The sequence below is a fragment of the Rhipicephalus microplus genome, chromosome 2, assembly GCF_043290135.1.
Source record: "Rhipicephalus microplus isolate Deutch F79 chromosome 2, USDA_Rmic, whole genome shotgun sequence".
Taxonomy (NCBI): domain Eukaryota; kingdom Metazoa; phylum Arthropoda; class Arachnida; order Ixodida; family Ixodidae; genus Rhipicephalus; species Rhipicephalus microplus.
Window position 1 is genome coordinate 77,285,196 of NC_134701.1, and position 27,535 is coordinate 77,312,730.

Consider the following 27,535-nt stretch of genomic DNA (forward strand, 5'->3'; position numbering starts at 1 on the left):
GACCAAGTCACAAAGCGGTGGTTCCTGATCGACTGTGGCTCCGACATCTGCTGCTTTCGCTGAACCTTCCTGCGTGACAAGCGTCCTTGCACATCTTTTGAGCTCAGCGTGGCGAACCATTCGACCATTAAGACCTACGGCTCGCTCCGCCTTAACATCAACTTCAAAAACCTGTGTCGAAATTTTCCATGGAATTTCGTCATTGCCGACGTCGCAGAGACGATCCCCTGTCCGACTTCTTGGCGTACTACAATCTTCTACCTTACTGCCGATATTACCGACTTATTGACGCTACAACAGGCCTCTTCACGCCGGGACAACGTGCGACCACCCAACAGCCTAACAGCAAGGCACTCACCATTGGGAACCAGTCGCCATACCATGACATCCTCGCAGAATGTCCCGACCCGACTCGACCTAGCGAGCGTCCGCGAGAGGTGCGCCAGTCAACCGTGCACTACATTCGTACTACTCTCGCCCCGCCAGTCTCATGCCGTGCCCGTCGCCTAGCGCCGGACCGCCTACGAATCGCACAGGCCGAATTCGAGGCCATGCTCCGCGAAGGTACTGCCCGCCGCTCGGAGGGACCTTACGCCTCACCGCTTCATCTGGTACCAAGCAAGACCAATGGCTGGTGCCCCAGCGGAGATTATCGCGCCCTCAACGCCCGCACCGTCCCCGACAGGTACCCTGTCCGTCGTATACAGGACTTTGCACACCGCTCAGACGACAGCACTATCTTCTCAACAGTGGACCTCGTAAAGGCCTACACACAAATTCCTGTAAACCTGGATGACGTCCCGAAGAACGCAATTATCACGTCTTTCGGTCTATTCGAACTCCCTTTCATGAGTTTTCGTCTCCGCATCGCGGGGCGAACTTTTCAACGCTTCATCAACGACGTCATCCGCGGCCTGGACTTCTGTTTCATCGACCTAGACGACATCTTGATCTTCTCCCGCAACGAAACGGAACATCGCCAACACCTTCGTCAACTGTTCCAGCGTCTCGACGAAGACGGCTTACTCATAAACGTTCAGAAGAGCACGCTCGGCGCCCCCGTCGTCACGTTTCTTGGCGATGAAATCTCTTCAGAAGAAACTCGACCCTTGCCTGACCGCACCCTGGCCCTGCAAAATTACGCGCTGTCGGCCACAGCGAAGGGCCTCCACCGTTTCCTGGGCATGTTCAACTTTTACTGGCGCTTCATGCCCAAAGCGGCCACATACCAGGCTCTTCTCCATAATGCGTTGGCCGGCCAATGCAGCAGCCATCCTGTCACTTGGACCCCAGCCTTAAGGCAAGCGTTCAAAGGCTGCAAAACTGCCCTCCGCAACGCTACGCTGCTCTCTCATCCCAAACCACAGGCACCCCTGGATCTCTTCACAGACGCCTCTAGCACCGCCGTCGGAGCCTCTCTTATGCAGCGTGTGGGAAACAACTGGCGCCCCTTGGCGTTCTTCTCAAAGAAACTCTTTTCCCTGAAGCCGCCCCGCCTTCCGGCAGCATCGGCGATGCAACCTCGCCCCCTGCGGAGACGACCTGGCCAGCCTACTACAAAGAGCTCCTTGTCATCTACGAAGCAGTCCAACAATTTCGTCACATCCTCGAGGCACAGCACTGCACCATATACACCGACCATAAACCTATCACTTACGCCTTCTCCCAACGCCGCGAAAAACTTCCACCGGTCCAGCAGAACGAGCTGTCCTTCATCGCTCAATTCACCACATATATCCGCCACACCAGCGGAAAGGAAAACGTGGTCGCCGACGCACTCTCTCGCGTCTCGGCTGTCGAGCTACCAACCGTTACAACCGACGCCTTTGCCGAAGCTCAGAAAACGGACACCGAACTCCAGCAGCTCCTCAAGAATGGCTCATCCCTTCAACTTCAAAAAGTTACCATTCCTGGGTCAACGGACGCTCTCTACTTTGACATATCAACAAGTCGAGTGCGACCATACGTTTCTTCTTTGCATCGCCAAAGCCTCTTCAACCAGTTACACAACCTCAGTCATCCCGGCATCCGAGCTTCTACACGCCTCGTGACTGACCGGTAAGCGTGGCCCTCAATGCAACGGGACTGCTGCACCTGGGCACGCACATGCATTTAATGCCAGCGCACAAAAATCACCCGGCATGTCACGTTGCCACTCGGAGAATTCCGAGAATTCTCCCTCACGACGGAACGGTTCCAGCGCGTCCACATCGACATCATTGGCCCTCTCCCACCAGTCGGCCTTACAGCTATTGCCTCACCGCCATCGATCGTCACACTCGTTGGCCCGAGGTGTGGCCGCTCGAAAGGATCACCGCAGAAGACGTCGCATCAGCCTTCTTTCACGCTACGGCACTCCTCGTCGAGTCACCACCGATCAAGGAAGGCGATTTGAATCTCAACTCTTTAGGCTCCTCGGGCTCTCCACCGGGTTCGAGCGTTCACGGACAACTAGCTACCACCCTTGCGCCAACGGGATAAATGAATGCTTTCACCGGCTGTTCAAGGCAGCCATCATGTGCCACCCTCACTCAACCTGGCTCAAAGCTCTCCCCGCCGCCGTTCTCAATCTGCGTGCAACAATCAAACCAGACATTCGAGTCACGCCCGCAGAACTCGTCTACAGGGAGCCGCTTCGCCTACCTGGAGAACTCTCCGCTCCGACCTCTGATGTAACCAGCTCGGACCCTGCAGACTTCGTCACTCAACTCCGTCGCACAATGGGTGCGCTGCGACCCTCACCAGCGGCTTGCCACACCATGCCGACCCCGTTCGTGTTTAAGAACCTGGCAACATGCTCGCATGCCTTCCTCCGCGACGACACCGCGCGCGCACCTTTCCAGCCGCCTTACTCTGAACCTTACAAAGTCATCTGTCGCGACGACAAAAAATTCACCCTGCAAATCAGTGGAAAGGATGTACGCGTTTCCATCGACCGCCTAAAGCCATCATACATCCTTTCCCAGGAGCCTACCAACCCCCGCACGCCTCCCGTGATTCGCTGACAACAGCCCGCAAAGCCTAGGCTCGCACCCTACGCCACCCGCCTTGGACGCCAGGTGCGGGTCTCCAAACCTCTTCAACCCTGACTGTTCCTGTCTGCGCGGGGGGGGGGGGGACACTGTGGCGAAACGGGTCGGCGCCACTTCGGCGCCTGCGCGTCACGGCGATGCCTCCAAACATGGGCGCCAGCAATAAGAACACTCTCGCCCAAATCAAGCAAGAAAATTTTGTGTGTGCACCGATTCAGGGGCCGTCATTGTAAAACCTTCAGTGCGGAAACATTAACACTTGCATCGATAGTCGTAAAAACACCCAGAAAAAAATAATGTTTCGTGGTTCGCCAAGTGAAGACCTCACAACCAGGCTGGAGGCGCTCGAAACGGTCACATCGTTGAATATTTTGCTTTGCGAAAATAGGCTGCACCATGTGTTTTTCAACCACTGGGAAGCAACAAAGACATGTCTTGAGAACAACGAATTGACACCTCGAATCTAGGAGCACTTCCGCGTCCGTTTTTCGGAGCTGTTCACGAGTGTCGTAAGAAAGAAAAGGGCTGCCGCTTTACTAGAAACTCGGCTGCTGCTACCGAATGAAAGTATCACCATCTTTGCAGAGGAGATTACGCCGAAGGTGACATGACCGATGAGAAGAAAGGTCAATTCTTCATTCAACGTGCCATGCAGGAGCTCTTTGCAGTACTGATGGGGAGCCCACCCAAGACCAGCCACGATTGCCTATCAGATGCAAAGAAACCACAATCTACAAGACTACCGTCGATGCGCACCCATCACTTCAAACGACGTTTGACGCAGGCTACTCGGATCTTCAATCACTCTGCTCACAGGAACTGCGGGCAACCATGTGCCTACGAGCAGCTTCGTCGAGTGTTCCCGTCACCTTCACCACAACCTTACCCTATCCCCGATCTTGTTCTAGAGAAAATGCAGCATGATTGGGCACAGCTGTACTGCAACAGCCTGAAATTCTAGTCTTCGGGCCAACACTACAGTGCCAACAACTTTAGTTCTGCTGCCAGACGCCGACATTGCCACCTGTGCCATACCATTCAAAAGTTGACCACAACACCACTCCGAAGAAGATTGAAGTGTGGTACACTCGCGACCATCACCAATTTCGCTACTACAGTGAATAAGCTGCCGGTATCGACAGAAGGGGCTATGTGGCATCGCCATCAGCCCGTAGTGTCCAAAGCCAGGTAAATGCGTTCCCAATATCGCCAACTACATCACAATAGCAACGACAATGATCACCCCGTTCACCATCAACCGGCTGCTAGGTGTCACCGGGCCACCCACCGAACACTTGTCTAAATCGGGTTCGTTTATTTCACCCTTACCAAGAAACTCAAGGCAGAGACCGAGGGAGCTACACTTGCTCTACAATAAAACACTGAATATTCTCCACTGTCCATGACAACGGAACAACGAAATCAGAAGAGCCCACCACGAGCTGAATAGGGATGTAACGTTGAAACTTCGCAGTCCAAAGAAGACCTTATGACGAAACGCGCAGGGGACTGAACACATATACGCAGCTGTTATCCGACATAAGGCTTAACTGCAGCACAAGGGAACGTACTAATAAGCTCAACGTTCTTACCGATGGCAACAGCGTGACAGCTCTCGTCGGTTCTAGAGCCAACTATGCTGTCATCAGTGGGTCGTTCGCCGCGAAGTTGAATGGAGCTAGAAGAGCTTGAACTCGTCTTAAAATAAAGACAGCTTTCGATCACCGAGTAACAGCATCAAGAGCCTGCACAGCGAGAGTCTCCATTAAAGACACTGTTCATCCCACTAGCATCGGAGTGTTACTCGACCGACGTTATCCTTGGTATGGAGGCTTTTTGCTACTTTTATTGCATAACCGTCGCTGTGAGATTCAAGTAGATAACCTTATCCTAAACAAAAACTATTACGGACACGATGAGCTGGAAGCACGCCATAAATGTACTGGAGTACTGAGTCACTATTCCGCCGCGCTCAGCGCCGACGTTATCAACAGCACTCAAGAATCGACAGAAAATGAAGGGGCCGCTGAGAGTGGCTAGAATAAACACCGAGCTGCGAAGAAGGAAAGCAACGGTGCTACTCACAAATTTCACTAATGAGTACAAGCTCATAAACAAAGGCAAGGTGATCGCCTTCACCGAAAATATTCAGAAAGGCAGCCGCACTTTCTACCTGGCTTTGCCTAACTACTCCGATAAATCAAGCTCTTCAACCTGCTTTCAATATTACTCCGAGCATTCTGACGCACAAAGAACAGCTGAGAAGTACGCTCCTTCAGTACAAAAATTTTTTTGGTCTCATCAAGAGTTCGACAGACCTCAGGGGCAAAATTTGACATTACAGGAGAGTAAAGTGCGATGTAACTTCATCAGAGTAGGTATAGAGTTTCGATGCGTAAATGCAGTGCCATAACAAAACAAGTGAACGAAATGCTTTATGGCGGCATCATCCAGTGTTCTAATAGTCCGTGGGTGTCATTCATTCTGTTAGCAAAGAAAGGTGGGACCGAACGCTTCTGTGTTGATGTTGCCATCTAATCAAGCTCAAAAAACCGGAACGCGCACACTCTCTCACAATTAGACGACGAATAGACAACTCCAAATTATTTTGGTTAATAGTCTCAAGACTGAGTGTTGGCAAACCTAGTTTGATTGGAGACCAATAAAAGACTGATTTTGTAACAACAGACGGTCTGTTTGAGTTCAAAGTCATGCGCTTCGGTCTTTCCTCCACCCCTGCGTCTTTCTAACGTTTCATAACTACACTACCCATTGGAGACATTTGCTACGTGATTTGGTGTAACCTAGGACATATATTCCAGCACATCGCATACAGTTTAATGATTTAGTATAATGCTCAATTACAGATGGAATACGTTTCTTTGTTTGGTCGCTAAATATAAGCTCCAAAACAACAATTTAAAAAATTTAACGGCAATGTTACGACCAGGAACTCGCCTACGTAATTTGACATGAAGTTGCTTCAATAATTCTTTGCTTCTGCACATTAAATAAGAGGCAGTACCGTTACAGCTTGTCACTTCATCTAACATGCGTTATAACACCACGACCACCTAAATACGTTAAAAAAATAGGTTTTTTACAGGACAATTACCAAGATGTGCTTAAAAGGAGTATATGGAAAGCCTAAGTTATTGGCGTTAAAACTGGCTTCTACATTTTACTGCTGTTTCCTGACGGTTAGCATTTTGTTAGTGATCAAAAGCTCTAGTAAACAGACATTGCAAGCAGTCTACAGAGCGCACTGATGCTATTACCCTTTTGTGACATTCCTTGAACTGTAATGACCCATCTACTGTTATTTTCACTCAGTTTCTTCAGAGTGAAGGAAACATTTACCTACAAAAGGTACACCAGGATGACTGGATGAAAACGGATTGCGAGTGTGTCCAATCTGCATATGAAGTTTCGACCCTGAGTGGTTCCTACCGCACCTTGGAATGCTCGTGGTCCACCAAAATGCAAGTAATATTTTTCAATATGTTGTTCATTGAACTCAAATACGAAGGAATTCGATAGTTTAAAAATCAAGCCGTATTTAGGTTCTCATGAACTCAATTAAAACATTTCGAGTGAATTTATACGCTGAATAAATTACAAATTCCAGTTAATACACAGAAAAACAGAAATCACGTATCTTATAATTAAATAAAGCAGATGAGCCTGACTTTCACGTCTTAGAAGCAAGATAGAATGCATGCTGCGCCATATATTTTGTTTTCGGGTAGTGAGTTTAGTAAAATCACCATACAATCAAGTTACGCTTGTAGAATAAAACTTCCGTCCCCTAAAATGAGTGCGTAGGAGGCAGCTTATTTGATGCAGCCCTTTCGGCAAGCATTGACACGATAGAATAGCTTATCCTATATGTCAGTTCTTTGCGATTGCAAGGAAACTCGAGCAATGAGGCATCAATACTCAAATATTATAAAGGACCGCACCCCAATTCGATTGCCCGGCGTTTATTGAAAACCAATGTGACACCTGTCTTTCGCATAAAAAATCACAGGTAGGTTACATCTCTTATATTCATTAGCCGTCTGACAAATTTTTATGAAACCCAAAAAGATTTCTATACCAGCGATGGTTCGGTTTAGAGGAATAATTTTGAACCAGAAGCAAATGAGCGAAAACGTGTGCACACGACGACGGAGAAAACCTTGTCACTATGAAAGCCAAAGAGTGTGCTTCGGTGCTTACTCGCAAGGCAAGACAATTTTATAACATTCAGAACGAGGACGTATCAATATATAGGTAGTTTCGTGTAAACGTGTTGGTATCATGAATTCCTTTACGCCCAGCAATGTGATTCACCTAGTCTTTGCAACAAAAAACCAGCATCTCAATTAGGAATTCTGTAGTTTTATTTGTGTTCTTGCCCGGAAACCAAATGAAAAATAGTAAAAATAGTCTACAAGAAACTAGGGTGTATATTTCTGTTACCACCTACGATAGTTGCACTCTTGATCCACAATTATTTTCTCCATTCTCGTGTTTTTCTATTTGTTCCCGTAGATAAACACCAAACAAACAATTTTTTTTTGCTTTTCAGGAAAACAGAATACCAAAGGACGAAAATGTAAGTGAACATTTGTCTATAATCACACTCCTACTCTAAACGACATCGTATATATGAGTATGAGAGGTGGCACGTGAAGAAAACTTCACGTATTACGTTGAGGTTTCCGTGAGAGCCTATTTCTTATTCGGACAAAACTTTCACGTTTATCCCCGTTCCTGTATACGCAACGAACGACAGGAGAAGAAAACGTGAGATAGGGTGAGAGGGGGAGAAATTTGCTTAGTATCTATGCGGAGGAAAGTCCAGCAGTAAGACAGCACCGCCGGTCCACAGCGGAGCGCTTCTCGAGAGAGGGTTTCTGCGACGACCTTGTGAAACTTCATCGCTGTATACTGTCATGGAAGGCACTACGAAGTGCCGGCGAAAGGGAAAACCAGCCGCTGGCGATATCTTCCGGCTGATTAAAAAGGGGGGTTAAAATGGATCGAGCTGCCAACGTGGCATCGGTGAGTGGGTGTTGATAAGATCAAATGACGTGGCATATTCTCTTTTTGAGCAATGCGGAAAGAGAGCCGTTTCGGGTGTCTCAGTTGTTCAGCGTGCTTGTTTGTCTGATGTATGCCCGCTTCTAAAGCCAGAAAGAACGCGTTGACTGAAATTAGCGACTTCCGGTCAAAGAGTCCTTCAGAAGAACAGAGGCAAGAGAACAAGAAAAAAGGCAGGAAGACAAAAAAACCGAGACAGGTTTTGGCAAAAATTGGCAGCATATCCACAGAGTGAATGATGGAGAGTTGGGCGAAGCATCCGTCCGTCCATGCGTGCGTCTGTGTGGCCGCCCGTGCGTCAATCCGCCCGTCCATGCGTGCGTCCATTCGTACGTCCACACGTCCATCTGTGCGTCCATCCCCGCGTTCATCCATGCATCCGCTCCTGCGTCCGTCCATGCGTTCATTCGTCCGTGCAGCCATCCGTGCGTCCATCCATGCATCTGTATGTGTGTCCGTTCGTCCACCTATTCAACACTTGAAGTACCACCATCGCGCATCTTTTCATATATTCCTCATATAGAAGTACCGCCTTCCAGCGGAAATTCCAAGGACTGAACGAGAGGAAGCACACGCACACTTTCTTACGGCTTGCGCTTCGTGTCTATTTCCCACCTTTAACTACCTCGAGTTCACGGTATACACTAGTTGACTGTATTCTTGGCACTGCGGCACAACGCTCACTAAACCTTTCTAAAACCGAGGATGTTGCGCCCAGCGAGTATAACATACCAGCCCTTTTTTGTCAGATAGTAGTCAGTGCACACGCAAATGGCTGCTAAGAGGGAATGTGAGACAGGAGAATTCCGCTTTTGGTTAACGCGCACGCTGCGAAATTTTTATTGTTCAACAACGCACAGAAGAAGTCTCCCACAGGCACCTCTTTGGAGGTCAAAAAGTAAGACGGTTTACACACTACTACTACGACTACGAGGGACGTACGGCTGCCGCTATAAGAAGCTTCGACCCTAAAAAGAAAGCTAGGGAGATGGTTGGCGGGCTTTTTTACATGTGGGGCATGTTAGACCACGGGCTAGTCATGCGCCGTCGCCATCCGCAGCCTCCCCTCGTCTTCCGCCAGCCATCTGTGCATCCCTTTTTCCTCTCAACACAGCGCGCGCTGCGCTCGCTTGTCCCCTCTGCGCGCCCGGCGACCTTAGTTTTACGTACGCCAGCTGTATGCTAACGCGCGCATGCGCAGGCCGGGGCCGGCGCTCGCTATAAATAACTGAGTGTCGGGGCGCGCCGCCCTTTGTCGGTTGGTTTGTGCGGTCGCTTCACGTTTGAAGTCGCTGGTTAAAATGTGTGCTAACGAATCCGTAAACACACTTACTGACGTCCCTTCCAATAGCGTCACCAAAGTGCAAATTTCGACCTTTGTCCGCTGCAACCACACCCACTCACTTTTCACTTTACGGACCATAAAGCCACCTTGCTCAAAATACCCAAAGCGTCTCATTAATGAACATCACCTTTCGCAGCATACATGCGTGCGTGTTCACTCGTGTTTCCTCTTGTTTCCTCATAACGCACACGCATGTCGCAAATTACAAACCACATTTATCGCAGTTCAACATATATGCTCCGCATGCTAACCAGTGTTTTCAATCGGGAAACTGCGGTCATTTCTTTCAAAGTGATCAAGTACGATTCTCCCCGAAAGTCAAGAATACAACAATACATGCAAAAGGAAGCACACAGGAACGCATGAAAAACAATGCAGGTACGATCGCCGAAAGCAGTAGATTACATATGCGTTTTCGCTGGGTGCTTCGCCGGCTTGATGATACGGGTCGTTTGTTTGTGCTTTAAGCATCGAAAACATAAAAAAAGCATCCGCATGTTCATTCGGTCTATGTTCAACGGTGTTGAAATTGTGAAAGTGCAAACTTTCTTGAAGTAGTGGTATTTTAGTGTTCTGAGTTAGTACGTTTGGAGTTGGGAAGCTTGGGTTGTGTGTTCATATGTTAGTGACGGTTGTTGAATCTGATTCGAAAGGCGTATCAGTTTGTCCAATGTATTGTTTAGTGCAGATGCCACATTCAAAAAGGTAAACAACGTGTGCGCAGTCGCAGTTAAGGTTGCCTTATATGATTTGGGTATAGTTATTATGCGTACTTTCAGCTGTAATTGTTGTTAGCATGTGCTTTAACACCTGACATCTACTTTACCGTAGGAGTGAAAAGCAACTTGCCCTATTCTGTTCGTTTGGGAGTATATGACGTAGTGCTTGACATTTTTCGGGCATCAGTGTACCACCCACCGCGGAAGAGTGAAGAGTTTTTAGGAAGTCGCATTGTTTATTGATATTGAAGGGTTTTTTAGTATTTTGGTAACAATCAATGGCAGTCGCTTTGTTCATTGATATTGAAGTGTTTTTTTATGATTTTACTAACATTATACACGTTACTAGTAAATGTGGAAATTAGGTTTGCTCCATTTCTCTCTACTTTCTTCGTTGTTATTGTGCAAAATTTGGTGGCGTTTCATGTTTGTGACCTCTCGTCGGCAATGATGGGAGGTGGATATTGCTGCATTAAAAAGACGTTACGTAGGCCATCTGTGTTTTCTTTGAAATTTTTTTTTCTCAGCAGATTCTTCTATATTGATGTGTCTGGGTGTATGAAATGCAGGTGTTGCAATGCCGCGGATGACAGTTTTTGAAATGTAGCTATAGTTGCGCGTCTGTTGGCTTCCTGTAAACACTGCTCCTAAGTTTATCTCTTTCGATGTTTATGTCAACATCAAGGAAGGTGATTGCAGTTCTAGAATAAGAGCGCGTGAACGAAATACTTCTATAGACATTGTTAAATGCATGGGTTAATTTAAACAGCTGTTCTTCAGTGTCCGTCCAGACGAGAAAGGTGTCATCTAAGTGCCGCTTTTAAAAAGCGAGGCGCGTGAGATAGGTTTACAGAAAACTTTATTGGATCTCATGCTTAAATATATTGGCATAGTCTGGCTTTAACCTCGTTCGAATTACTCTCCCATTTGTTGGCAGAAAATAGCCTCTGTCAAATTCAAAAATGTTCAATTCGAGGACGATCTTAGCCCAAGGACAATGACCTTTTTCAAGCAATCCCACGATTCTCCGCGGGTGCTCGGAGCACTAAGGGAATAGTTAGCACGCTGAGAGAACACGCTCTTTTTCCGCCAGCTGCTCGTAGGTTCCATGTGAACACAAAAAAAACATTCCGCCGCTTGTTGACTAGAAACCGAATGTACATCACGGTTTCATTGGGCCGTTGACACAAAGCAGCAGAGAAGTGTTACATCTATAGACTATTTAATAATTTTATGGAGTAGTCTCGCGCTGAAAAAAAGAAAATTAAACACATTCTAAACGTGCTTATATGGGTGAAACTATTATTCATGTGCGAGATACCTGGCTCTCATAATTTACGGTTTATTATAAGATGCTTAGGTGTCTTCGGAGCATGTTTGCTGGCAGTATATTCCGCATTCATTAAGATTACTACTGAATTTCACGATGGCGCATTCAAATATAGTTGAATAAATATTAATAATGCCCTAATAATAATCGGTGAAGAAACAACAAAATATTTGGGCACAATACATAAGCGTTTGCAGCTGCAAGAAGGTGTGGTGCCCTGCCTATATCATAGTGCATCGGTTTGTGAACAGCTCATTATCAATACAAAGAATAATTCGGACAACTTTCATTTACGAAAAAACTGAGAATGTTGCAGTTATTTTATGTATACGTTCTGCGCACTCTTAAAGGAAGTTGCCAAGTGATACAAAGTGAGGGTTTGTTAACCGCACATTATGCTTAGTAATTTTTTTTTCGTAGAGTGCTAAAGATCGCAGGGGCCTGCAGCTGACAAAAAAAAGTATTATGATAGGCATGCGAATTGTTCTTTCAATTGTTGTTCAAGAGTTTGTAATCGAAATCCTCTTGGGTTCATATATACATCGGTCGGACTGGTTGATGTATGAACACGCATCTCACACAGCATGAAAATTAATTCAATGTAGTCATTTCATCTCACCACGCACCTTCAGCCAATCCAATGCAATTTCAGCTTTGAAGGCCTGGCAATCTTCCACAGTCACCCGAACCAGACCATGCGAGAAATCTCGGACACATATCTTAAAGAACACCACACGCACCTTGTTTAAGCCAATTAACCTTTGCTATGGCTATAACACAACAAAGTTAAAACTTAACTTTATCATTCAACTGCAAACGTGCGCCTTGGTTGTCAGTCTTTTTGTACCTTTTTGTGACATGCGCGATCCACCGCCAATTTTATATATATTTGTTAACACGTGCGATAACCATACAATCGTGAGTGAGCGCTTCCGGTGTGCTTGTATCTTTCCTGATAGTACTTCTTTTTTTTCTCCTATAGGCTTTATACCAACCGGCAATTACAGTGCCAAGTGAAGTTGGTAGATGCATATCCTGCGAGCGGCACGTGGTTGTATAGTTATTGCATTTTATATTACGAAATTGCGCTTCTTTTAAAAGCCCTCGTTATATATCACGGAACCGTACAATTTGCTCGTAAACAGCGTCAAACGACATTGATTCCTAATGAATCAGTTAATTTATGGACAGTGCTTCCACCTTTGCACCTTTTAGGCAATGAAAGTGTACTTTTATTTATTTATACTGAAGGCGGACTGAAGCTAAAGGACAATAAAAAAAAACTGACGCTTCTGAGCTGCTCAGCAAGTTGAACATGAGGAGAAGTGCAAATTGTAGGCAGGCCTTCGCACCCTATCATTGCAGTTTATTTGTTTATTTATTTATTAATTATTACTATAGCTATAATATAGTTTGTTAGCGAACCACCCAGTAACACATCACACCTTGCCGAGTTATTTTGATTTGAGAAATGCTGGCACGGTGCAAACGGAAATTCAACGTGTGAAGCCCGCGCACTCATCGTGGTGACTGCTGCGGCGTGCTAACTTTTCTCATAAGCGCTTGCGGGCCCGTTGGTGGTGCTAGTGGGCTTGAAAAAGTTCTATCCGCAGCGGAGAAGTGGCTGGCGCGATTTTCCTGTAGGGCTTCACAAAAATCTGAATGTCTTGATTATGTGGTATGTTTGTGTGTAGCGACGCGATGTCTCAAGCGACAAAAAAAGCAGCTTTCAATATTGTAAATCTGTCCATTCCTCTTAATAAGTGGTCTGTGTCAAGCAGGTATGACGGATGGCGAGGTAGAAGGTTCCTAATCAAGAAATTGAAATAGCTATATATTGGGTCAGTAAGTGTTACCGTTTCGAATAATAAAGGTATTCCATGGTTGTCGTTATTGTGTGCTTGCGAATTAATGTAGAAACGTCAAGGTGTGCCAGAAGCAGGAAAATGAGTGACTTGTATAGCTTCAAATCTATTGCACTCTGTTTTACAAGGACCCGCTGGGTCGTAATAATCAGTTGTTTGTGTGGATTGGTTGGGTGAAATCATGGGGTTTGTAAAATTCCCTGTCCTACAATTGCCACGCACTGCTATATATACATTTCCAAACAACAGTGAGAATATAATTTGATAGAAAAGTCGAGGCACATAATCTCTGTTGACAGCTCAAGGTATGATCACGTAGCACATTGAGGCTAATTGTTTGAAGCAGTGAAAGGAGAATGCAAAAGGTCTCGGCAAAAACAAGTGCGCAAGCGAATATCATCTGCACACAACACGTGCACCTTTAAATAGTATGCGATCAGTGAATAAAATTCAGCTACTCACTGAGCTTTCATACAGACAACAAAACAAGGTATTTCATTGTCATATGTAAAGGAAAAACCTCTGCGTGCACATACGAAAATGGGTGAAACAAAAAGAAAATCACGCCTTGTCCATGGGATGATTGATGATAAGTGGGCGAAGCTCGATAGGGAAACATCGTCGTTAAACCGTAACGCTCTCGTGAAAGCCGATTATATTGTAACGAGTAACTTATTTATTAAATTATATACGATGGACCGTGCTCGGCGAACAAGATGGCGACAGTTCATCAACAACCAGCAATCAACGTCGTCTTTCTCTTTCTTGCAGAATGGCTGTGCCGGCTGTTTTGTATCATAACCCCCTGGTGGTAGAAGCATCGTCTCGGTGCTTCAGCAACTCGGATGCTGTAGAAGGAGGGTGATAAGGCTTAAGTCGAGCTATGTGCACGATGTCACTCGAAGGTGACGATGATGACGTTGGATCGGCTGGAACGATCTCGTATGTAACGTCAGTTGCCTGGCGAACGACGCGATATGGTCCAGTTTAGTGTGACAGAAGTTTTTCAGAAAGACCTACACGCCGAGTGGGGGACCAGAGGAGGACAAGGGAGCCCAGTGAAAAGTGCGCGTTTCGATGATGGTAATCGTAGAGCTGTCTTTGGTGCTGCTGTAAGACCTGCAGATGGCTGCGGGCGAGTTGGCGTGCGTGGTCGGCTCGCGCGAGGGCTTCGCCGGCATACTCAGCGACCAAGGGCAGAGAGGTGTCAAAGGATAGGGCGGGTTCTCGGCCGTATAGAAGATAGAATGGCAAATAGCCGGCAGTGTCGTGACGTGACGTATTATATGCGAACGTCACAAATGGCAAATGAACGTCCCAGTCCTGGTGATCAGTCGCTACGTATTTAGAAAGCGTGTCGGTTATGGTGTGCTTGAGGCGCTCCGTAACACTATTCGTTTGCGGATGGTACGAAGTGGAAAACTTGTGCTTGGCACAGCAAGATCGCAGGATTTGATCAACGGCAGCTCATAGGAAGATCTCGCCTCGGACAGTGAGAAGTTGGCGTGGAGTACCGTGTATTAAATAATATCATAGACCAGAAAGTCCGCCACATCGGTTGTGCGACTCGTCGGAAGTGCTCGTGTGGTAGCGTACCGTGTCGCTAGTCAGTGGCGACGGTAATCCACTTGTTGCCTGAGCTGGAGGTCAGGAACAGGCCAAGCAGGTCGAGGCCAACTCGAAAAAAAGGTTCACTGAGAAAGTCAATCAGCTGAAGGAATCCAACTGGTAGGGAGGACAGCTTTTTGCGGCGCTGGCAGGGTTCACGAGCGCCGACATAGCGTCGAACAAAACGGGCAAGACCAGGTCAAAAGAAACCATGACGTACACGGTCGTATGTGCGAGAGACGCCCAAGTGGCCTACCAAAGAAGCGTCATGAAGTTGGTTAAGGTCAGTCGCATGAAGATGTGCTGGTATAACGGGGAGTAAGTCATGACCATATGGATCGAGGTTACGGCGATACAGAATCCCGTCTTTCACCAGGTACTTTTGTAGAAATGCGTCGCGAGGCATTGTCTCAAGCTTGTCAATGATGGTTCGCAGGGAAGCATCCCGGCGTTGTTCGTGGCCAAGGTTGAGTAGCTGCGTTCCAGACAGAAGGTCTGGAAAGGTGTCAGTATGGGCAGCTTCTTTCGCAGGGTAGCGTGATAAACAATTCGAATCTTGATGCGACCGCCCTGTTTTGTACGTTAAGGTGAAGTTGTATTCTTGTAAACGTAGCGACCAACAAGCTAGGCGTCCTGTGGGATCCTTGAGTGAAGCCAGCCAGCAGAGCGCGTGGTGGTCAGTGACTACTTGGAATGGACGCCCGTATAAGTATGGGCGAAACTTGGCAACTGCCCACGCAAGAGCGAGACATTCAAGCTCCGTGATTGAATAGTTGCGCTCAGCGGTAGATAGCAGTCGGCTTGCATATGCTATAATGCGGTCATGTCCGCCTTGGTGTTGCAATAGCATTGCCCCTATGCCGTGCCCACTAGCGTCAGTACGAACCTCGGTAGGAGCTTATGAATAGAAATGAGCTAAAATCGGCGGTGTTGTAAGGAGCGCCGTGAGCTGGAAAAAAGTTGAGGCTTGATCAGCACTACAGAAAAACGGGGTGTCCTTCTTCAGGAGGTTTGTGAGTGGGCGTGCAATGATCGCGAAGTCCTTAACAAACCGCCGAAAGTAAGAGCACAAGTCCACGAAACTACGAACGTGTTTTGTTGACTTCGGAACAGGACAGTCCGTGACGGCGCGAATTTTCTCGGTCTCCGGGCGGACTCCTGCGGTATCGACGAGGTGGCCAAGTACGGTTATTTGACGACGAGCGAAGTGGCATTTTGAAGAGTTCAATTGTAGTCCGGCTCGCCGAAAACTTCAAGAATCGCCGATAATCAATTGAGCTGGGAGTTGAATGTGGGCGAGAAAACGATAACGTCGTCTAAATAACATAAGCAGGTTAACCATTTAAACCCTAGGAGCAATGAGTACATTCTTTCGAATATGGCCGGCGTGTTGCAGAGACCGAAGGGCATAACTTTGAAGTGATAAAGACTGTCAGGAGTGACGAATGTGGTCTTTTCGCGGTCCATCTCATCTACAGCGATCTGCCAATAACCAGATCAAAGGTCGATAATGAAAAATTACGTAGCAGCGTAAAGGCAGTCTAAGGCATCGTCGATTCTAGGCAACGGGTAAACATCTTTCTTCGTAATTTTGTTGAGATGCCGATAATCTACACAAAAGCGCCATGTTCCATCCTTCTTTCTGATCAGGACAACAGGAGAAGCCCAGGGGCTACAAGAGGGCTTGATTATGTCTTTTGCAAGCATCTTTTCGACTTTCTCTTGTATGAATGTACGCTCGGACGCGGAAACACGGTATGGGCGTCGGTGAATGGGACTCGCGTCACCAGAATTGATGCGATGAGTAACAACACTCGTTCGGCTTAAGGCCGTGCTGTCGAAGTCGAAAATGTCACTATAGGACTCCAGGACGTGAAGTAGGGCTTTCGCTTGATCAGCAGCGAGGTCTGATGGTACCTTGTGGTCAACGTCGACGCCCGATGAACGTGATAGAGTTGGTTCGTGGTCTGAGGTGCAGCAATCATCCACTGTGAAGGGCTAAACCGTATGGTCTTGAAGGGCAGTAAATTTGGCCAGGGAGATACTTTGGGGAAGAGTTTGGGCAGTGAGGGCAATATTGACAATAGAAAGGCATGTGCGGTTTTCAACAATTGTCAAAATGGTGTGCGGAACAGCGATGCCAAGCGTAAGCATCACGGCATAAATTGGTACCACCTTGTAATCGCCGACAGGTGCAGGTGGCGTACAGAAGAGGTCGATATGTGTAACACAGTTAGCGGAAGGCGTGCGAAATCAATGCAGCAAGGACGGCTTTGGGGTGGGTTGGTCAGATCAGAAACTAGAGGCCGTTCAAGGTCAAGACAGCCGGCTGAACAATCTCTAAGAGCCGAGTAAGCGGTTAGAAAATCCATACCTAGAATTACATCATGAGTGCAATTTTCTATATCGGTGAAAAGAACACCAGTGCTTCTATCAGCGGTAGTCACACGGGCAGAGCGCATGCCAACAATGGCGGCAATTCCCCCGTCGGTGACTCAAACGGCTCGGTTCAAGGCGGGTGTGATAAATTTCTTTAGGCGGTGACGAAGAGCAGCACTCATTATGGACGCAAGCGCGCTGGTATCTATCAACGCGCGCACAGGTACATTGTCTAAAGTAACGTTCAACAGATTCCGGATGGTCAGTGATGTCACACGAGGATTTCTTGCAGAGGTCGCCGTCAAAGCAGATTCACCTTCAGAAGCTGCACTGTCTAGTTTTCCGGTTGGGGGCACTGCGAATAGGTCGGAGAGGCAGGATGGCGTTGTGAGGGCGAACGAGATTTACGGCGAGCAGGGAATGGTCAGCGGGCGTAGCGAGGTCTCGTCAGAGGTGCGGCAGAATCAGAGGATGTGGTCGGCATAGGGTAATCAAAATCAAATGCTGAGGACGACTGGTGGACAGAAGTGGCCTGGGTAGGAGGCCCATAGTGTGCCGGCGGAGCCCAACGATTGTGGCGGTGGCGAGCAATATGACCGACGCGTCTGCAGTTGAAGCAGATAGGCTTGTCGTCCAGTGTACGCCATTTGGACAAATGGCGCTGTCGAGAGTAGTTGGAACCAAAGCGAGGAGGGGAGTCACGATGATAAAAAGGCTCGTCAGAGTAGACTGGTTGAACGGAGTGTGACGTTCAATAATTCTTGACTAACGACGGCTAGTATCAGTGAGATAGTGGTCGGTGAAGAATCAGGCGTTGGAAATGGAGTAGCTACCGGAGTTGATCTAAATGCAGTTGAGTTGCCTCGACCTCGCGACGAATGATGCGGGTGAGGTTTTCACATAAGGGAACTGGCCGTACGGCGTTATCACAAGAGGAAGTAGCAGCTGTGTTCGGCAGGCGCGTGATGCCGAGGGTGACGTGGCGGGCTTTAGCCTGTTCTAGACGGTGGAAGTCTGTCAGGATCATGTCGATGCTCGTGACATCATTAAAAACCAGCAGGGTGAAGACGTCGTCAGCAATCTCTTTGAGGACGTGATCAACTTTTTCGTCTTCCGACATGCGCTGGTTGACCTTGCTACAAAGCGCCAAAACGTCAAGAATGTATGAGACGTACGATTCAGTAGACGCCTGGGCACGAGTGGTGACAGTCTTCTTGGCAGTGAGCTGACGACCAGATGAATCGCCGAAAAGGTCACGGATCCTCATTTTGAAAAAATTCCAGCTTGTGATTTTGGCTTCGTTCGTTTCGAACCATGTCCGCGGCATGCCATCGAGGTAAAACACAACATTGGCGAGCATGAGCGTGGGATCCGAGCGGTGGGTTGCACTGACCCGCTCATACTGGTGCAGCCAGGAGTCAATGTTGATGGTACCGTCAGCGGAGAAGGTGCAGGATCCCGCAGGGGTGGCAGGGTGACGTAGGTTGTCGACCCGGCTTGAGAGGCTCGTGGTGATGAGGCACTGGCAGTTGAAGTAGCCGAAGAGTCCCCGCTGTTGCAACCGCTTCACGTCTTCATCAAGGTACGGTAGTCGTCCACCTCCATTAATAATGTTACGAGTAAATTATTTAATAAATTATATACGATGGACCGTGCTCGGCGAAGAAGATGGCGACATTTCATCAACAACCAGCAGCCAACGTCATCTTTCTCTTTCTTGCAGCATGGCTGTGTCGGCTGTGGTGTATAAATATCATTAAAAATGCGTAAGACTGTGCGTATATCATACTAATCAACTTTATTTGTACTATTTTGTTATTGATTTTTTTTATTTCAATGTTGTTATGGCAGCTGAATTGCGAAGTTTTTTCATTACTACGGCTTTATGGTCCGTGAAATTAAGAGAGAGAGGTTCTTGTACTGGCTGGAGTGGGAAGTTGGCAAACGCTAAGTCTATGTACGTCCTTCGGATGATGATAGGTTGCATGTGGATGCATCTCAGTGTGTATTGAGAAAGCATATGCTTCACGATGCCGTCATTGGCAAAAAGATTCGTCCGTCCGTCCGCCCATCCATGCGTCCATTCATGCGCGCGTCCATGCGTACGTCAATGCGTCCATCAGTCTGTCCGTCTATCTGTCTCATTGTCTGTCCGTCCGTATGCTTGTCTGTCAGTAAGTTCTCGTGTATATCTGCCTGTCTGTCTGTTTGACCGTCTGTCTGTCATCCACTTGTCTTTCACTCACCCTAGCGCCACCGGTTGAGCCTGAGTGATATGTGTGGTTTAACGTCCAAAAACCACCTTATGATTATGAAAGACACCGTAGTGAAGGGATCTGGAAATTTTTACCACCTGGGGCTCTTCAACGTGCACCCAAATCTGAGCACACGGGCCTACGTTTCCGCCTCCATCGGAAATGCAGCCGTCGCAGTCGGGATTCGATCCTTCGACCTGCGGGTCAGCAGCCGAGTACCTTAGCCACTAGATAACCACGGCGGGGCGCGACCTGCTGAGTCAGTCATAGAACTAGGTGGCCACGAACCAGTCACAAAAAGAAGTGCATGGCCAAAACCATGACTTTAGGAACTTGGCCTCTAAAAGAATCTGCCCAAAGGGAACCATGATGGGAGGCGAAGCAACAGCGTTGCGCACGGACGCGATCAGCGTCTTCACTCGCGCCTCGTCGGTGTCGTTGGTCTTCCGCTGCTGACACTTGCGTTTGGCTTCTCTGACTCGCGCCTCATCGGTGTTGCTGGCGCGACGTCGCCACTCGGGAAAATGATCGGCTCTGCTAACCCTTCAAACACTGGCAATGGCCAGGGTTAGGACAAATCGCTTTGGCGAATGTTTCGACGAGCGAAGGAGCTTCGCTTTCCGGCATCCTTTCTACGCAGATAAACGAGCTGAAAGTATGTTCATTCGATGTGCCCTCGAACATCTAGTGAAAAGAGAGAGAGAGAGGTTTCGCGGCAAGCACGAAGCAAGTGAGGGAGAGAGTGACGTCACCATGCACTGTGAGGGAAGGCGGGACCTACTTGGCACCACCGCAACACTGGTGGCGAGGGGAATGTGGTGCAGCGTGTTGTAAGGAAGACACGGATGGAGAGCGTTACACAGGCAAGTGAAAGAGCTGTTTCACATCTAAAACAGTGGGCAAGAGAGGAGTGGCGTTCAGCCAATCATGGTGATGAACATTGCTACACAAAAAGAAAGGTAACGCGTCTGACATTTTTATCGACGCTGGAGTGAAAAGTGTTCATATTGTTAATAAGGCAGGACTCGCAATCTTCTCGGTCACTAGGAATTTTAAACTAGATTGTAGTAATTTGGGCTTGATTTTTTTTTCAATAAAGTGCCCTTGCGATTGGACATGCTTCCACAGTGGATGAGAAAAGCTGAGTGCTTAAGGATGATGCTATTATTGTTAAGTTAAGAGTTTCCTAAAGCCTTCAGCTATTGGACTTTCAATGGCCGATGCGCCATAAAACACCACAAATCATGAGAGTGTTTCATTATTATGTGGGGTTTAACGTCCCAAAACCACCATATGATTATGAGAGACGCCGTAGAGGAAGGCTCCGGAAATTTTCCCCACCTGGGGTTATTTAACGTGCACCCAAATCTGAGCCCATGGGCCTAGAATATTTCCGCCTCCATCGGAAATTCAGCCACCGCTCAGGAGAGTGTTGATTGTTTGTTAGTTCTGAGCAACTCTTGGAGATTGACATGATTCAGCTGCTTGAGAGAGTCATCAATGATTACCATAGGGTATTCTTGTCTGGCTAGTGCACATCTTACGTCATCGAACCTGCCAGGCAATGCACTGTTGTTAGAGCAGATGCAGAATGCTCGTTTTGCAGTGCTTAGTATGACAATAGGTTGGCGGATGCCCACATTAATCGACTCATTCGGCCTTACTCAGACTCATATCAAGCGATGAGTCTGAGTGAGTACGATTGAATGTTATTTTGGAGAGTTTGAGTATGAGTGAGTCTGGTTGAAGAAATACCTAGTGATTGTGAGGCAGAGCTAGCTTTGGAAAGCTGGTGCACTGAATTTCCATGTTTTTATTAGTTGCAGTAGGATTGTAGTGGGCTTGGGAAACTGTTTTGCCTATTCCTAATTGCTATGTACCACTGTTAGTCTGTAATTAGGGTGATGAATCCCTGCTGTGGTTTTGCAACTTAGATAGCAGTTTTATCTCTACCTGTGAAAGGTTTTTTCTGGGCTATGCGCAGTGCCAAAATTTCATTGCATGAGTTCAAATAGATGCCATATTTCTGAATCTAATTCTATTTTGTCAATTCTTCATTTGTAATTTATTTGCTTTCTTTTGGTTTACGCACGTAGAGTTGGATCAGTTAGAGCTGTTGGGAAAATGCTAGCAATAAAAAATGGGTAAACAAAGGGTGCGTGCTGTAGGCGACAATTAGATGAACAGACTTGTCTTTATTCTCAAAGATCCATTAATTGTTTAGCAACTGTGTTTATGCGCTTTGTACCTGGTCCGCTGATAGAAACAATACAGAGGGTAAGCTCAAATTGTGAGTGGAGGGGGGATACTAATAGACACCCGCCCTTGATGTGTGTGTCGAAATCAAATATGCTTTCTGTGACAAAAATAGACGGGGGTTGTGGGGCGGGGGGTACAAGTTGACGTTCACATATTACATCGAAAGTAGTTATTGCTTACTACGTATAGCACTTAACTAACCTGAAAAAAAAACGTTTTGGGAAAGAGGTTACCCGCATTACGCTCTAAACTAGTTCTACAAAGAAGCATGCAAACTTGATCGGGAATGAATTCTACGAAAAAGAGCTCTCGTGCAACAATCGAACCAGACGCTAGTATTTAGAAAGGAACACCCAAAATCTTCTCCCATATATATATATATATATATATATATTTATATATATATATATATAATACGCTTTGCATGTATTAATATAATGCTCATTAAGAAGGCCCTTGTGAAATCAATTCAGAAAGTGCCAAAGGTCACGTGTGCTGGCAATATATTTTAGAGACATGGTAATATCAGAAGTAAAACCTTATTTACCTGACCACATAAAAACCTTATGTCACCCAAGATTGAAGACTTCTCAACATGTCCATGATTATGGTATAGACGAAAATACTGCGGATGAATATATTATGCAAATGATTATAAATGATGGTAAAGAAGACGAAGTGGAGAATCGCCCCGCGTGAGCTTTCTTGCACTGTTGTTTTTCGCTGATTTTGGGAATTTTCTTACTCGTCTTCTGACGAGTAAGAAAATATGGTGGCCAAGATTTGGCCATCATTATTGCAGTGCACCTGGCGCCATGTCTTCAAACTGCCGAATCCTTATTTTAGGCTACGACGACGTTTGAAGGATTTGGCGTCGGGTGGTGGCCATTCCTTTCAGCACCCATCGGATGAGGACAAAATTATGAATGCGTTCGAACAGCAAGCGAATCCCGTGTTTCACAGACCTGCGAAAGACGGTGATGGCCCCTCCATGACACTCGAAGCCGATGATGAGTGTGCTACTCCGAAGAAGGCGCGAACTGATAATAAAAGATATCAGCGATGCAACGATCATTGACTCCCCGGAACTGAACTGTGCTATAGAAGTAGTAGACGTGCCTTTTACAACAGTCGCGTACAAGCCCGGCCACTGCGAATACCCATAATATTCAGGCTGACAGACCCTAGCTCCTCAGTGTGGTGAGTCAATTCAAACAAATTGGCCATTGAAGCTGTATCTGCTGCTAACAAAAGTAGAGTCATTTCGTGCCAACAGAGATGGCAACTTCTACGTAAGTGTCTCTACAGTTGCTGCATCCACTAGACGTCTTGAGTTAACACTTGTTGCTGGTCTTGAAGGGGTGCCGTATATACCGGAGTAGTGTGTGAATAACCCGGCAAAATTTAGAAAAGTGCCCGCATATTATAATGAAGATCAACTGCTTCGATATTTAAAAGACAGCAGTGTAATCTCAGTCAAAAGACAGACTGAATAGCTCCGCCGTGAAGATGGTTCAGGAGAGCCAAATTTACTCGGTAGTGGGATTCTTGAGTCCTCCTCCCCCTACCCCCCGCCGCCGAAAAGTCATTGCCGCCTCGTGTTCTCGTAGGATTCTCAAGTCATCTAGTAGAAGAGTACCTGCAGCCCACAACACGACGTTACAACTGTCGGCGATATGGACATGTTGCCAAACCATGTCATGAACAACCTCGCTGCAAAATCTGTGCCGGAGCACATGATTCAAAGACTGTATATCAAGGAATGATCCCAAATGAGCCAATTGCGATAGAGACCCCAGGGTGTAGTAGTCTCGTTGTCCGAAACATCAGCCAGCTACCGAGCTAAAACAACAAGAAATGTTGCTTGGAAGAGCTTGGTAAAATCGATCGCATTGTTCAAATCTTAAAATAATGCACCCACTCCCTGTGACCTCAAAAATGCAGATCCTACATCATCGCTAACGTATGCGATGATAGGCAAATGACCTTGGCTCAGAAAACCAAAGTACAACCAAAATAGACCGAGCAGGATGATCATCAAGTGTTCAAAAGCAGACAAGCGACAACAGGGCACTCAATGCGTCTGCAACTCAGGATAACTATGATTCCACACCTTTCCTTTCAACAAAGCCAAAGGTTCACGAGCACCATGCACCGAACGCAAGAGATGTCGATATGGTCATGCCAAACCTCTTCCGCGCATTGAAGGCAACCTTATCGGTATTTCCGCAGGCCAATGACCTTTCACAGGTGAGCGCTGTTTTTTCAGTACAGCCTCTAGTAGTACAACAAGAAATTGTTGTATAGCGAAATGGCTCTACAATTGGAGAAGTGTTTCCGCGACACTGCTGTGTTTCAATGGAATGCTCAAGGCCTTAAGTCAAAAAGCCTAGACTTTAGAAAGCCTGTCGCTCAGTATAACTTCCCTATTTTGTGTCTAAATAAAACCAACATAGGCACTGACTTTAGGATTTCTGATCATGTGACATAAGCATCTAGAAAAAATTCAGGCTTGAGCAGAAACTGTTATGCATACGGTGCGACATACCTTCTTTTCTTTTATACTCATCTGACTTAGACATGGCAGAATTTGTAGGGCGCAAAGTAAAATTCCAGACACTTAACTTCACAGTGATTTGTGTTTATTTGGCACCGAGTCATCACTGGTTCAATTATAGGACAAAATCTAGAGACCTTCTTTTATCTGCTGAGGTTTAAATTCACACAGCACCCCGTAGGGCAGTACTCATACCAATTCCTTTGGGAGAACACTTGATAAAGCAACTGATAGATGCGGTATTGTTGTACTGAACAATAGATCAGTATCGTTTTTAACAGGTTGTAAGTATACCAGGTAATTCGCTATAGTCTCTCTTGACATTGCACGAGATAGGAACTGGTGTACAGACCTCGAAACACGAAGGAGGGACCAGTGTTCTCTTGTGATGCAACACACACAAACGCAAGTGTAAACAACAACATTAACCTCAAAACTAACTCACTGGAAATAATTTCGTGAACATAGTGAACGTCACTTGGTGGGAGTTATATTGTTGAACTAGAAAGATTTATGTCCTGCATTCGAAGCAGTTACTCCCAAGTGACAAGATTTGCAGCCATCCTGGCAGGCCACTTCATTGTACATGAAGACTATGAGCACCTATGAGCAGTTAGAAGATAAACAGAACGTCGCTCTCGCCACCCTGGAAGACTAGGAGATTACAAGGGGAGTCTGGGCCACGCACGTCCAATCTAAATGACACATGTAAAATTTGGGTAGCCAAAAATGACGCAACTTCGGCAATTCAGTGACCTCAATTACTCCACTTCCGAAGATCTGGCAAACAATCATTGCTCTAAGTCACCCAGTATCCCAGCGAAGCCCATTCAAAGCATTGGTCTTATCTCTTGGAATATTTCAACATATTATTCCGAATAGGTTTTGCACAATTGTGATTGAAACTGAGCTATTATTTGACAGCACTACCGAACCGCCTATTACTGTAGAGAATCAAATCGAAAATGCATACTCTTTATCACATGCTCAACTAGATAACACGGGTTCTCTCTAGAGTTGCGTACTACTCTATCACTAGCAGCCTAAGAACGGCAACAGGTCCAGACAACGTGTCGTACAGTGCTCTGAAAAACGTAGGCTGCAAATGACATTCCAGTTCTCGAACAGACATATAATGACATGTGAACGAAGGTGTACGTTCCAACGTGCTGGAAGGTAACGAGAATCATCCCGCTGCTAAAATATGGTAAATTATCACTTTCGCTTGACTCATTTAGACTAGTCAGCCTCACTGGCTGTGTATCTGATTTCAGAGAAAAAGTGGTTGACATAAGGTTGCAGTGGTAAATTGAAGCAAGCAATCCGCAGAACAAATGGCTGGCTTCAGACGACGGCAATGCACAAATGACTGCGTCTTCAACCTTGTTACATTTGTTGAACATGAGACAAGGTGAGGGAACATTGTTGTTACGGAGTTCTTGGATATAAGAAAGGCGTTCAACTCTGTCAGGCGCCTATCTGTGCTGGATAGGCTTACCTCAATTTGGAGTTTATGGTCGCATCCTTCAATGGATCGCGAACTTCCAGAGTAACAAGCAAATATAAATTTCTACCAATTACGGAGGCCGCGATTGCTTCAACGTGAGCAGAGGTGTACCACAAGGAAGCGTTTTGAGTCCGCTTCTTTTCAATTCTGCAAAGGCACGTCTTCCCAAGTGATGCCCGAAACCTTGAATATATCCATGTATGCAGGCGACATATGCATATGGACGTCTCACAAATCCCTGGAAGTGATCAAACATCAGCTTCAGCAGGTACTAAACGCAAGAAGTGATTACCTCAAAGAGCGAGGCATCGACAGTTTTCACGCCAAATTGGTAGTTATGCTATTCACGAGAAAGACAGTGAAGAACTTGAAACATTTTGTGGATTGCCAGAGAATTGAAGTCGCACAAAATGCAGGCTTTTTTGGTGTTACCTTAGACAGCCAACTCAAATGAGAAAATCAAGTGAACTCTAGAAAATCAAGTGAACAGCACCATAAATGTTATACGTCGCATAAGTGGAACAAAATGGGGCGGTACATCAGCTTCTCTACTCCACGTTTATTGTGTACTTATCCGAGTGAAAATTGCGCACTCTGCACCAGTTCTCCACAACATATCTCAGCCGTCTTTAAGCCGACTTCAGCTGTTACAAGCACGACGCTTACGCATATGACTTGGGTTTCGACAGGCAATGTCAAGTTCTCTGACAGTGGCAGCGGCAAGATAACCCGACTTTACAGTAATTCGAAGTATGGAGACCTGTCGGCATCCCTTTCACCTAGTCACGCCACACCCTTCACCAATCATATCAAGCTTCGCGAACCGTGCTGGAGCACAAATACACCATGTGTATCAAAAGTATTAAATGCGAAGCATTTCTTAGCGAACTTCGACGGCTTTGAACGTATCTATCTATCTATCTATCTATCTATCTATCTATCTATCTATCTATCTATCTATCTATCTTTCTATCTATCTATCTAGCCGCCTACGACTTTTAGCGCACCTGGCCGTCAAGATAATAGTATCAATATCAACCTTGGTATGGCACAACATGACTGTATGAAGAACATATTTAAATATTCATAACATAAAAATCATGACATGTATGTCATGGATGTCATGATTTACATTTTATCGTCCTGCAGCTCTTGCGGTGGTTTTGTTCACACGGCATGTTGCAAAACTGGTATGGTATGACATAATTCAATGGCGAACACAAGCTACAGACCATCACAAGAAAATCATGACAAGCGTGTCATCTAACATGATTACATGTCATGTCATGATGCACTAGCAACCGTTTTGTCACTGTCACATATCCCAAATTTGGTATTACAATACGTGAATGAATGAAGAAGGTATGTGACTGGTGTCAACATAATAATCATGAGATGCGCGTCATGTAACAACATGACTACATGCAATGCTCATGATGCACTCACGATCGTTTCACTAGTTTCTCTTATACCAAATTTGGTATTACGGCACGTGAATGGATGACGAAGGTATGATGATGGTGCAAACATAATAAACATGATATGCGTGTCATGTAACAACATGACTACATGATATGCTCATGATGCGCCC

General features: G+C 46.3%; 1 protein-coding gene across 12 annotated transcripts in view; it reads left to right on the forward strand.

Annotated features, from left to right (window-relative positions):
• Positions 1 to 27,535, forward strand: part of LOC119170841 (uncharacterized) — a 234,434-nt gene that overhangs the window by 166,024 nt on the left and 40,875 nt on the right. For 8 of the 12 annotated variants that reach the window (XM_037422111.2, XM_037422110.2, XM_075886576.1 and 5 more), the window contains 2 exons: positions 6,366 to 6,514; positions 7,606 to 7,632. In XM_037422111.2, coding sequence (XP_037278008.2) covers positions 6,366 to 6,514; positions 7,606 to 7,632 — 176 coding nt within the window. Of the gene's footprint in view, positions 1 to 6,365; positions 6,519 to 7,605; positions 7,633 to 9,757; positions 10,171 to 27,535 lie in introns of those variants that run through there. The other 4 variants (XR_012893706.1, XR_012893705.1, XM_075886575.1 and 1 more) reach the window with 2 other exon arrangements.